The sequence below is a fragment of the Piliocolobus tephrosceles genome, chromosome 8 (assembly GCF_002776525.5).
Source record: "Piliocolobus tephrosceles isolate RC106 chromosome 8, ASM277652v3, whole genome shotgun sequence".
NCBI lineage: Eukaryota > Metazoa > Chordata > Mammalia > Primates > Cercopithecidae > Piliocolobus > Piliocolobus tephrosceles.
Window position 1 is genome coordinate 73848423 of NC_045441.1, and position 13277 is coordinate 73861699.

Here is a 13277-nt window from a genome sequence, read left to right on the forward strand (position 1 = left end):
TGCTGTTGGTGTATGGAAGAGCTACTGATTTGTGTACATTAATTTTGTATCTGGAAACTTTGTTGAATTCTTTTATCAATTCTAGGAGCTTTCTGGAGGAGTCTTTAGGGTTTTCTAGGTAAACAATCATATCATCAGCAAACAGACAGTTTGACTTCCTCTTTACCGATTTGGAAGTTCTTTCTTTCTTTCTCTTATCTGATTGCTCTGGCTAGGACTTCCAGTACTATGTGGTGAGAGTGGGCATGCTTGTCTTGTTCCAGCTCTCAGAGGAAATGCTTTCAGCTTTTCTGCATTCAGTATTATGTTGGCTATAGGTTTGTCATAGATGGCTGTTACTACCTTGAGGTTTGCTCCTTGCATGCCAATTTTGCTGAGAGTTTTAATCATAAAGTGATGCTGGATTTTGTCAAATGCTTTTTCTGCATCTATTGAGATGATCATGTGATTTCTGTTTGTTGTTTTGTTTTTTTGAGGCAGGGTCTTACTTTGTTGCCCAGGCTGGAGTGCAGTGGTACCATCTCAGTTCACTGCAACCTCCACCTCACAGGTTGAAGCAGAAGGCTCCTGCCTCAGCCTTCTGAGTAGCTTGGATTGTAGGTGCCCACCACCACATCCAGCTAAATTTTATATTTTTAGTAGAGACGGGGTTTCACCATGTTGGCCAGGCTGGTCTCGAACTTCTGACCTCAAGTGATACACCTGCCTTGACCTCCCAAAGTGCTGGGATTACAGGTGTGAGCCACCGTGCCCAGCCTGTTTTATTCTGTTCATGTGGTGTATCACATTTATTGACTTGCGTATGTTAAACTCATCCCTGCATCCCTGGTATGAAACCCATTTGATCATGGTGGATTATCTTTTCTATATATTGTTGGATTCAGTTAGCTAGTATTTTGTTAAAGATTTTAGCATCTATGTTCAGCAGGGATATTGGTCTGTAGTTTTCTCTTTTGGTTATGTCCTTTCCTGGTTTTGGTATTAGGGTGATACTGGCTTCATAGAATGTTTCAGGAAGGGTTCCCTTTTTCTCTATCTCGTGGAATAGTGTCAATAGGATTGACACCAATTCTTTGAATGTCTGGTAGAATTTTGCTGTGAATCCGTCTAGTCCTGGACATTTTTTGTTGGTAATTTTTAAATTACCATTTCAATCTCACTGCTTGTTATTGGTCTGTTAAGAGTATCTACTTCTTCCTGATTTAAGCTAGGAAGGTTGTATCTTTTCAGGAATTTATTCATCTCCTCTAGGTTTTCGACTTTATGTGCATAAAGGTGTCCATAGTAGCCTTGAATGATCTTTTGGATTTCTGTTTGGATTTCTTTTTGATTTTTGGTGCCAGTTGTAAATCTCCCGTTTCATTTCTAATTGAGCTTATTTGGATTTTCTCCCTTCTTTTCTTGGTTAATCTTGTTAATGGTCTATCAATTTATCTTTTCTTTTCTTTGTATTTTTTTTTTTTTTTTTTTTTGAAACAGAGTCTCGTTCTGTCCCCCAAGCTGGAGTTCAGTGGCACAATCTTGGTTCACTGCAAGTTCCGCCTCCTGGGTTCATGCCATTCTCCTGCCTCAGCCTCCCGAGTAGCTGGGACCACAGGCGCCTGCCACCACACCCGACTGACTTTTTTGTATTTTTAGTAGAGATGGGGTTTCATCATGTTAGCGGATGGTCTCAGTCTCCTGACCTTGTGATCCGCCCGCCTCGGCCTCCCAAAGTGCTGGGATTGTAGGCGTGAGCCACCACACCCAACCAATTTATCTTTTCAAAGAACGAGTTTTTGTTTTATTTATCTTTTGAATTTTTTATTTTCAATTTCATTCAGTTCTGCTCTGATCTTGGTTATTTCCTTTCTGCTGAGTTTGGGTTTGGTTTGTTCTTGTTTCTCTAGTTCCTTGAGGTGTGACCTTAGATTGTTTGTGCTCTTTCAGACTTTTTGATATAGGCGTTTAGGGCTATGAACTTTCCTCTTAGCACCACCTTTGCAGTATCCCAAAGGTTTTGATAGGTTGTGTCACTACTGTCATTCAGTTCGAAGAATTTTAAAATTTCCATCTTGATTTCATTTTTGACCCAATGATCTTTCAGGAACAGGTTATTTAATTTCCATGTATTTGCATGGCTTTGAAGGTTCATTTTGGAGTTGATTTCCAGTTTCATTCCACTGTGGTCTGAAAGACTGCTTGGTATAATTTCAATTTTCTGTTGCCTTTGATATGGTTTATCTTGGAGAAAGTACCATGCACTGTTGAGTAGAATGTATATTTTGTGGTTGTTGGGTAGAATGTTCTGTAAGTATCTGTTAAGTCCATTTGTTCCAGAGTATAGTTTAAATCCATTGTTTCTTTGTTGACATTCTGTCTTGATGACCTGTCTAGTGCTGTCAGTGGAGTATTGAAGTGCACTACTGTTATTGTGTTGCTGTCTCTCTCATTTCTTAGGTATATTAGTAATTGTTTTATAAATTAGGGAGCTCCAGTGTTAGCTGCATATATATTTAGGACTGTGATATTTTTCCGTTGGACAAGGCCTTTTATCATTATATAATGACCTTTTTTGTCTTTTTTAACTGTTGCTACTTTAAAGTTTGTTTCATCTGATGTAAGAATAGCTACCCCTGGTTGCTTTTGGCATCCGTTTGCATGAAATGTCATTTTCTATGCCCTTACCTTAAGTTTAAGTGAGTCCTTATGTGTTAGGTGAGTCTCCTGAAGTCAGTAGATAGTTAGTTGGTGAATTCTTATCCATTCTGCAATTCTATATCTTTGAAGTAGAGCATTTAGGCCATTTACATTCAATGTTAGTATTGAGATGTGAGGTACCATTCATCATGCTATTTGTTGCCTGTATACCTTTTTTTCATCATATTTTTGTTTTATAGGTCATGTGAAATTTTTAAAGAGTTTCTGTTTTGATGTGTTTCCAGGATTCATTTCAAGATTTAGAACTCCTTTTGGCAGTTCTTATAGTGCTGGGTTGGTAGTGGCAAATTCTCTCAGCGTTTGTTTCTCTGAAAAAGACTGTATCTTTCCTTCATATATGAAGCTTAGTTTCAGTGGAAACAAAATTCTTGACTGATAATTGTTTTGTTTGAGGAGGCTGATGATAGGACCCGAATCCCTTCTAGCTTGTAGGGTTTCTGTTAAGAAATCTGCTGTTAATCTGATAGATTTTCCTTTATAGGTGTTTTTGCCTCACAAGCTGTTAAGATTCTTTCCTTCATCTTAACTTTAGATAACCTGATGACAATGTGCCTAGGTGATGATCTTTTTTGTGATGAATTTCCCAGGTGTTCTTTGAGCTTCTTGTATTTTGATGTCTAATTCTCTAGCAAGGGTGGGGACGTTTTCCTTGATTATTCCTCCAAATATATTTTTCAAACTTTTAGATTTCCCTTCTTCCTCAGGAACACCGATTATTCTTAAGTTTGGTTGCTTAACATAATCCCAGACTTCTTGGAGACTTTGCTCATATTTTCTTATTCTTTTCTGTTTGTCTTTGTTGGATTGGGTTAATTCGAAAACCTTGTCTTTGAGCTCTGAAGTTCTTTCTTTTGCCTGTTAAATTCTATAGCTGAGAATTTCCAGAGGGTTTTGCATTTTCTTTTCTTTTTTTTTTTTTGAGATGGAGTTTTGCTCTTGTTGCCCAGGCTGGAGTGCAATGGTGCGATCTCAGCTCACCATAACCTCTGCCTCCTGGGTTCAAGTGATTGTCCTGCCTCAGCATCCCAAGTAGCTGGGATTACAGGCATGTGCCACCACACCTGGCTAATTTTTGTATTTTTAGTAGAGATGGGGTTTCTCCATGTTGGTCAGGCTGGTCTCGAACTCCTGACCTGAGGTGATCCACCTGCCTCGGCCTCCCAAAGTGTTGGGATTACAGGCACGAGCCACTGTGCCCAGCCTGTGTTTCTATAAGTGCATCCATGTTTCCTGAAGTTTTGATTGTTTTTATTTATGCTATCTATTTCATCAAATATTTCTTCCTTCATTTCTTTTATCATTTTAAACATTTCCTTACATTGGGCTTCACCTTTCTTTGGTACCTTCCTGATTAGCTTAATAACTCACCTTCTGAATTCTTTTTCAGGTAGATCAGGGATGTCTTCTTGTTGGGATCTATTGCTGGTGAGCTAGTGTGATTTTTGGGAGGGTGTTAAATAACCTTGTTTTGTCATATCGCCAGAGTTGGTTTTCTGGTTCCTTCTCATTAGAAGGAAGTTCTAGGGCTCAAGGCTGTCATTAAATTCCTTTTGTCCCATGAGGTGTTTCCTCGCCCTTTTTCTAGGGACGTGGCTTCCTGAGAGCCGAGCTGTAGTGATTATTATCTCTCTTCTGGATCTAGCCACCCAGCAAGTCTACTGGGCTCCAGGCTGGTAATGGGGGCTCTCTGCACAGAGTCCTGTGATGTGGACAGACCCACCGTCTGTGGGTCCCTCAGCCAAGGATACCAGCACCTGCTCCAGTGGACGTGGCAGGGGGGTGAAATAGACTCTGTGAAGGTCCTTAGCTTTTGTTGGTTAGTGCAGTATTTTTGTGCTAGTTGGCCTCCTGCTGGGAGGTGGTACTTTCAAGAGAGCATCAGCTGTGGTAGTATGGGAAGCAATAGGTGGTGGACTGGGCCCTAGAACTCCCACGAGTATATGCCCTTTGTCTTCAGTTACCAGGGTGGATAGGGAAGGACTATTAAGTGGGAGCAAGGCTAGGTGTGTCTGAGCACAGACTCTACTAGGGCGGGTCTTGCTGTGGTTGCTGTGGGGGATGAGGGTGAGGTTCCCAGGTCAATGGAGTTGTGTACCTAGGAGGATTATGGCTGCCTCTGCTGTGCCATGCAGGTTGTCAGGGAAGTGGGGGAAAGCCGGCAGTCACAGGCCTCACCCAGCTCCTATGCAAACCAAAGGGCCGGTCTCACTCCCACTGTGCCCCTCCAACAACACGGAGTCTGGTTCCAGGCAGTGGGTGAGCAGGGTTGAGAACTTGTCCCAGGCTTCCCGCCTCCCAACTAGGAAAGTCAATAGAGCTTTCTTTCTTCCCCTGCCTGTGGAGTCTGCACACTGGATTCATGCCCTTTCCTGAGTTCTGACCAGGAGACTTCTCAATCTGTTGAAATTATTACAAAGTTCAGTTGGAGGTTTCCTTCCCACTGTGGCCTTTTCCCAGTGCCCCTGGCAGACATCCAACTGATATTCATGATTATATCAAGTGTTGGGTTTCAGTCTTGAATGACTTATTTTTATTTGCTGGTAGTTATTTCTTCTAGCTGTTTGTATTTAAATAGCAGAAATAAATAGTGATATGAATTTTAGATGCAATACAAGGCTTGTTGACTCTGTAGGGAGGGAGACCACATACGATGAACTTACAGGGACTCAGGAAGAGGATGAAAGATATTTCATAGGATTTGCGCTTGTGTTAGGTGATTTTTGGGAATCATTTAAGAAATCAGGGCCGGGCGCAGTGGCTCTTGCCTGTAATTCCAGCACTTTGGGAGGCCGAGGAGGATGAATCACAAGGTCAGCAGATCGAGACCATCCTGGCTAACATGTTGAAACCCCATCTCTACTAAAAATAAAAAATAAAAAATAAATTAGCCGGGCATGGTGGCAGGCGCCTGTAGTCCCAGCTACTCAGGAGGCTGAGGCAGGAGAATGGTGTGAACCCGGGAGGCAGAGCTTGCTGTGAGCTGAGATTGCGCCACTTCACTCCAGCCTGTGTGACAGAGTGAGACTCCATCTCAAAAAAAAAAAAAAAAAAAAGGAATCAATCAGGGATGGGCTCTGGGTTGAATGTTATCAATAATTGGAGATAAATTTAAGATTGGGTATTTAATGAATCTCATCTAGAAGTTGGGACAAAGGGAGTTAGGCTGAGTCATAACTGGTAGAAGTAGCCATCACTCATTTTAGCCAATATTGGAGATGTTTGATCATTTGAGGGTTTTGTACAGTGTTTGCTGTTTTTGTCTGTGCTTAGATATAATTATGGAATAGTCTGGCTTTCCTCTTGGTCCATCACAGTAATGGGGTGGCCTTGTCTGATCTTGGTGATTTGTCAAATTGTTCGTGTTTGGCACTACAGCCTAGTTGCCAGGGTCAGGTCAGCTCCTCGTTGTTAGGGATTGCTTTTCTCTTTCTCACTGGCTATTTGTTTTCTTTACAACAGTTGCAGATTATACCAGATTAGAAATGGGAATGGGGCTGGTGATAGAAGCTACTAGAGGCTGATACAGCCATAAAAAGCAGTGGAAGTGAAGCTGCCAGAGGGGGAAGGATATAAGAAATGTGTAAAAAATCAGAGAGCTCATATCAATCCAGAGTCATTTATATATCAGCCTTTAAGCATATCATTATATTGTATATTATATTGGAATAACAATTGATATTCATAATTATATCAAGTGTTGGGTTTCAATCTTGAATGACTTATTTTTATTTGCTAGTAGTTATTTCTTCTAGCTGTTTGTATTTAAATAGCAGAAATAAATAGTGATATGAATTTTAGATGCAATACAATTCTTTTTTCAAGTCTCTTAGCTCTGGTTGTACTGCAGCTCCAAAATACTCCAAAAAATACATAAGATGCTCTTTCTTCCTTTGGAGCAGTGAGAACTGAATACAACAGAACCATTGTTTTATGAGTTCAGTAAATTAACTTTTTCAGGTGGTGTTGTGACATGGTGCACGTATTTTTACATCTGGAGCTCATGCAAAGAAAACACTTTGAAATATCAGGATATTATTACATAGCAAAGCTTTTATCTGCTGTTCCCTCAATACCATCTTCTTTTTCCTTTCTTCCTTTCCTATTCTTTTACATATAACACTAGATTCAGAGGCCTTGGTGTCTGTGATTCAAGTGATAATATACACACACCTCTGATAAGGCCTCTCCTATATAAAGATACACAACAAAGTTGTACTTATGGCGTGGGTATTTAAATGTCAATAACACTGCACAAAAAAGGACCCTCTCTTACGTGTTTAACAAATATTTGCAAACTAGTGGCTGTGAGTTGGGTTTTGGAGTCAGAGTGGACTTGACTCTCACTTCTGCCATCTAACAGTTGTGTGACCTGGGGTGAGTTACTTACATTCATCTGAAAAATGGGGATTGCCACTTTACCGGGGTTGTTGTGAGGATACATGAAAGGATGTAAAGCATTTAGCACAATATCTGATGCATAAGAAATCAAGTTCTGAATCAGAATAATCCAGCTCTGAGCCAGAACTTGAGTCCATTATGTATTCCTTCCATAATATTTATGTAGATCAAGGGTTGATAGCAAGTAGAACACTAAGGAGTGTATTCCAGGGCATCTCTTAGTACAGGTTCTATATATTTAATATTATATAAAGTTTGATCTAATGATACATTTTTTTTTTTTTTTGAGACAGAGTTTTGCTCTTGTTTCCCAGGCTGGGGTGCAATGGCATGATCTCAGCTCACCGCAACATTCACATCCCTGTTCAAGCAATTCTCCTGCCTAAGCCTCCTGAGTAGCTGGGATTACAGGCATGTGACACCATGCCCAGCTAATTTTGTATTTTTAGTAGAGACAGGGTTTCTCCATGTTGGTTGGGCTGGTCTCGAACTCCTGACCTCAGGTGATCCGCCCACCTCAGCCCCACAAAGTGCTGGGATTACAGGCGTGAGCCACCGCGCCTGCCAAATGATACATTTTTTTTCATAAAAACATATTTATTTAGTTCAAACATTGGCCAACTGTGGAACTGGCTGCCTGTTTTTATAAATAAAATGTTATCGGAGCACAGGTATACTTGTTCACTATGTAGTATCTATGGCTACTTTTGTACTACCAATGCAGCATTGATCAATTACAAAAGAGACGTTATTATGACCCTCAAGTCCAAAATGTTTACTATCCAACTGTTTAAAAGTTTTGCAGCCCTAATGTAGTCTAAATACAACTGCAATTAAAATGAGCATCTTAACCATGTTACTCAATCCAGTAGTCAATTCTCTGTCATCAACTTATTTGCCCTGTTGGTAGCATTTGACAGATGGATGGATCCCTCACCTTCTTGTAACACTCTCTTCACTTGGTCTCTCTGGCTGCTTCCTTCTCAGTCTCCACTGCTGTGGCTTCTTCATCTCTGACCTCTAATGATTGGAGTGCTTAAAGGGCAGGCTCAGTCCTGGGACCATCTCTTTTTTTCTATTACTTGGCAAAGTCACTCAATTATGGCCTTCAATATCATCTATATACTGTGGGCTCCCAAATTTATGTTCTCATCCCAGGCCTCCCCCACCTACTTGATATCACCATTCAAATGTTCGTTTTAGGCATCTCAAACTAAACATGTCCAAAACTGCACTCCTGATATCACCCTCCACCTCAAACCTTACTTTTCTCTCAGGCTTTTTCTTCTCGGTCAATGACAACTCTATTCTGCCAAAAGCCTTGGAGACATCCTGGAGTCCTCTCAATCCTCAGCAAATCCCATCACTCTACCTTCAACATTTTCCAGGTTCTGAGCACTCCCCACCACCTCTGCTCTCAACACGCTGGTTTGTGCCCCATTATCTCTCATGTAGACTTCCCTTCAGTCTGTTCTCCATACAGTTTCCAGATGGGGCCTTAAAAACCAAGTCAGATCTCTCACTTCCCTTCTCAAAACCCTCCAGTGGCTTCCTATCTCACTCAGAGAATAGCCAAGTCCTTACAATGGCCTCAAAGGTCCCAGTAATCCTTCTGCCTGACTCCACTGCCATAGTTCTCTGACTTCATTGTCTACCGCTCTCCCTCATGGAGATGGTTCCACTGGCACTGTCTCCCTGCTGTTTCTGGAACATGTCAGGCATCATCTTTGCTTTGGCTGTTTCTCTGCCTGGAATGCTTTTCTTCTGGGTTTCTACCTGGCTCATTGCCTCTCATCAGTGGTGTCATCTCTGGACATCTTAACCAAAATCTTCGCTGCCTCCTCTCTTCCCTGATTAATTTTTCTCCTTCACACTTATTATTCAACAGACTAGTTATTTTATCTACCTGTCTTGATGACTATCTTGTTTCCCCTACTAAAATCTAAGCTTAATGGAGGACAGAGATTTTCAGCTGTTTGGTCACTGTTATTTTCCTAGTGTTTGGAACACTTTCTGGCATATAATGGGCACTCAACAAACATCTGTATAAAGACACAGGAAGAATGAATTAAGTTCTTCTTGCTGGTACTTTAATTTTCTTTTCTCAATTTCATGGAAGAAGAAAAATAGGGCTCTTTAATTTTGTTGCATTCACTTGAGATCATTTCTTAATTTTCAAAATGCATTTTAAATAAGATTTGAGGGAAAGGGTATTTAGAAAATTTAAAAATATTTTTCTTCAATTTCTCAAATTCTATTTTTATTATATCCTATGAATTTTCTACTTTTAAATATTTCTGTTATAATCTTAGCAGGAAATGTTTATGTCATAACAACTATTCAGGAATTTTTGTTTGTGAGAAAAATGATTGATAAATATAAGCCTATACAAATGCTCACTAACTTAGACCAAATAGCAAAAATGTCATTTACTATTTTGGAGAATTTGAACTATAAACTGTTTAAAAGGAATAAAATAAAGTTTTATAATTTTCCATGTTGAAGTTTTTTTATGGTATAAAGATAGATTTTAACATAGCCTAATTCCAGGTTAGCAAAATATGAAATAATAAGATTTTGTTTTATTGTTATATTTCTGTGCAGGGGGATATGGGACCTGTGGGACCCCAAGGACCAATGGGGATCCCTGGAATCGGGAGTCAAGGAGAACAGGTAATTAATGCATTCTTCCTTTCCCTTCAGTGCAGAACATTCTAGCCCCATCTTGGTCTTCATTGAAGGCCAGTCCTGCAAACAGCTATGAGTATGTTTGACAGTTAATTGCAATGGAGTATAAGTCCAGAAATGAATATAGGGAAGGATGAGATGGTTTTATGAGAAGATTTTATTTTTTAGAACTTCCAAAGGCTTAAAAAATAGGTGTGTGTTTCGTGAGGCTGTGACTTTTAACATTAAAACCTAATTAACAAGGTAAAGGTTTTGGTGCAATATTTTTAGTTCCCCTTGGGAACAACAGTTTACTTACCTGCTGGTTTGTATATTTTTTTTCTCCTTGAAGCTTTGTGAAAATTGAACCCCACTCTCTCCCAAAGGAGTAGTATCCCCCCACCAACCACTCCAACAAGCTACATACCAATTTTTTAAAAAGTATTATAGTTAAAACTTGGACCAGGATCAGAAGTAACCACTTAGTTTAAGGGGTACCCTTCTTGAATAGAAGCAAACCACAGAGAGAATTTATAAATGACACCTGGCCCGTTGGTGAGAAGAAAAGAAAGATCTGTAAGAATGTCTATGTTCATGATTAGAACCACTTCCAAAATCTTCTGATAACTTTTGGAAAATCTGGGTATTGTGATAAATCTAAATAATGTGAAGATAGTATAACAGTACTCTCTACTGTTGTTAACCATGTAGTTTTTTGTTTACCATATACTTTGTTGTTTACTGTATACTTGTGCAGTCTCATAATCAAAGTGACCAACAATCCAGTTTTATGCTAAATATCTCCTGGTTAGAAAGTGGCAGGTTAGGTTTGATTAAGATTTATGATTAAGATTTGAATTATTCTATTGCTTAGAGAATGAATAGTGCTTTCTTTATCTAGGGTAGTAGTAGAACAGACAATTTTTAAATAACAATTTAAAAAATGAGATAATTCCAAATGTCATTGTTGAGATTAACTTTGAGTTTATTTCTAATTGTCTGCTAATTTATTGTTATTATTACTTTTTTTGTTAGTCCAAACAACAGCAAAGTTGGGTATGACTCCTTTTTCCATTCCCTTAACCTTGACAGAGGACCTAGTCTAACACATTAGGAATCTTAAGGTACAGAAGAAGCCAAGATAATTGTATAAATAAATATTTAGATAATAATTAACAGCTGGATATTTGGGCTACTCAAATCATGATTTGATGATACCAGAAGACATTCTCAAGCCTTGTAGTTTATTTGTTGGTTTTAGCAGGGGCTTACTGATCCCGAAAGTGGCCAGACAATGCTGTCACATCTTGGGTCTTGCGGTGCTCCTGGTGCTGAGTCACCACTATGGGGCTAAACGTGAGGTTCAAAGACAAATCTGTCCAGATGGCCTGTGAATTCTAGACCTCCTACCTACAGCTTCTTGTCGCCTTTAATGCTGTTCCTTGGTGGGGGTTGTTCTTCTTCAGCTTGGGAAAAAAACAAAACAAAACAAAACAACTCTTGTACTTCTTTCATTTTCTCACCCCCTTTTCTTCTTTTCAAAAAGAAAAAAAAAATTTTGAGGTAGATGTGTCCTTATAGAGCTGATCTCGACTGGAAATGAGACCTCTATTTGTAAAATGATCTGAGCAAGAAAATCATTTATTTACCTTTTAAGACAAATGATATAAATTCTACTTAAATTTAGCCTCTGTTTATTTACTTAAATTTAACCTCAGTTATTCAATGTTCTTATCTTTAATTTTACATGTTTATCCATTACATTCTTGTTATATTCTATCTTCCTATTTCTCTTATAAAAATGAGTGTTTTCCCTCATGTGTTTACGAGGGAACTTCTGTTTCCAGCAACATGTTTACAATATCTCTTAAATGGCCCATAGATTTTTGTTAAATATTTGGAGGCTTGATCAACTCAGATCTTTTACAAAATAGAGTGAAATATAAACAACCACATATACACATGTACACATATGTGCACATCCCTTTTTATACCCATGTATAAAAACCTCCTTTATAGTGTGAAGGAGTGAGTCAAGTATTTGAACATTCTTCAGTTTGGTATCTACTGACTATTGCTTCTTAGAGCCTAGGTCACACCTTCAGTTTACCATCCTGATACATATATATTGGGACAACTGGGATATAGGTTTGCCTACATGTGACAGAGATATGAAATAGGTTAACTAGATGTAATTTTATTTTCCTTCCTTAAAACTCCAAGCTGGTATAGTGGCTCTATTAATCAGTCTTGTTAGTCTGCCATACTGAGGGTGCTTTCCTCATCTGCATGATCCTGGGTGGCCACCCTCTCTTAATTCCAGCTACTGAAGAAGAGGAAAAGGGAAGGAGAAGGCATACCTCTTCTTTTAGCATGAACCAGGAATTACACACATCACTTCATTCACATCCCATTGGCTAGAATCTAGCCCACATGGCTACTCTTGGCTGCAACAGGGACTGAGAAATGTGGTCTTTATTCTAGGCAGACATATGGGCCAGCTAAAATTTCTCTTAATATGGAAATAGGGAAGAATGCAAATTGTGGTTTAACTAGCAGCCTCTGCCACCCCACTCCACAAATGTTTATTGAGTGTAAGTAACTTATTATGGGGTATGAACTAAAGTTTTACTTTAGAGGATTTGAAACTACTTAATTTCACTAATACTATTTTATAAAATTTTATTTTAAAGGGAATCCAAGGTCCTATTGGTCCACCTGGTCCACAAGGACCCCCAGGACAAGGCTTACCTGGTTCCAAGGTAATTTTGTAAAGGAGAGCAGAGTTTAATATATCTATAGTATAATTGCTGTTTTCTGATCAGTACCAGTACATTTGGAAGACAGCAGATAGAATGAACTTAATCAGAGATCTCTACTTAATGCAAAATGTTACTGATATTCCTGACAATTTAGAAAATGTAATATGTATTCTTTATGCTTTAAGAAAGTTTTACTTACGCAATTTTCATTTGTTGTTTTCTTTGTTACTTTTACTTATGAGATCCTATTCTAGCAACTCAAGCAGTAATATTAACAGAGGCAACCAGTGGTTATGTGTCTTTCTAGGTTGGCTAACTTTCATTCTCACCACCACTCTGACAGTAGGTCCAACTACTAAAACCATAGCTAAAGAGATGGGATCAGAAATGACCTAACAAATAAAAACGTTTTATGTACTTGGGAATCAAACTATCTCATAGATTGGAACTATTATTTTTTTCCTTGAGGAGGAGCATGGCACTTATTTAACTAGTTATCCTTAATATTGCTTCTAAGAATCGTGAATCATTGTTAAATATAAAATACTTCTCTGAGACTGCTCACCTTAGAACGCACTCCTTAGAGCTGTCCATGTGAGAAGCCGCTCAATGGACCACTCTGACTATTCTTGAGAGTTTTGATTCGGAGCTTGTCCTTGAAAGCTCAAGTTGTGTTCTCTGCTTATAACATAGATCTTGATCAGCAGTTACCTTGGCTTTTCCTGTGCCAATTTTAGTTGTTCTAGAATG

At 39.0% G+C, this 13277-nt stretch overlaps 1 protein-coding gene across 1 annotated transcript in view; it reads left to right on the plus strand.

The window, feature by feature from the left end:
- The window catches only part of COL28A1 (collagen type XXVIII alpha 1 chain), a 179295-nt gene that overhangs the window by 69625 nt on the left and 96393 nt on the right, over positions 1–13277 (plus strand). Inside the window, exons 16-17 of the mRNA XM_023224880.3 lie at positions 9703–9771; positions 12459–12527. Of these exons, the coding sequence (XP_023080648.2) occupies positions 9703–9771; positions 12459–12527 (138 nt within the window). The remainder of the gene's footprint in view (positions 1–9702; positions 9772–12458; positions 12528–13277) is intronic.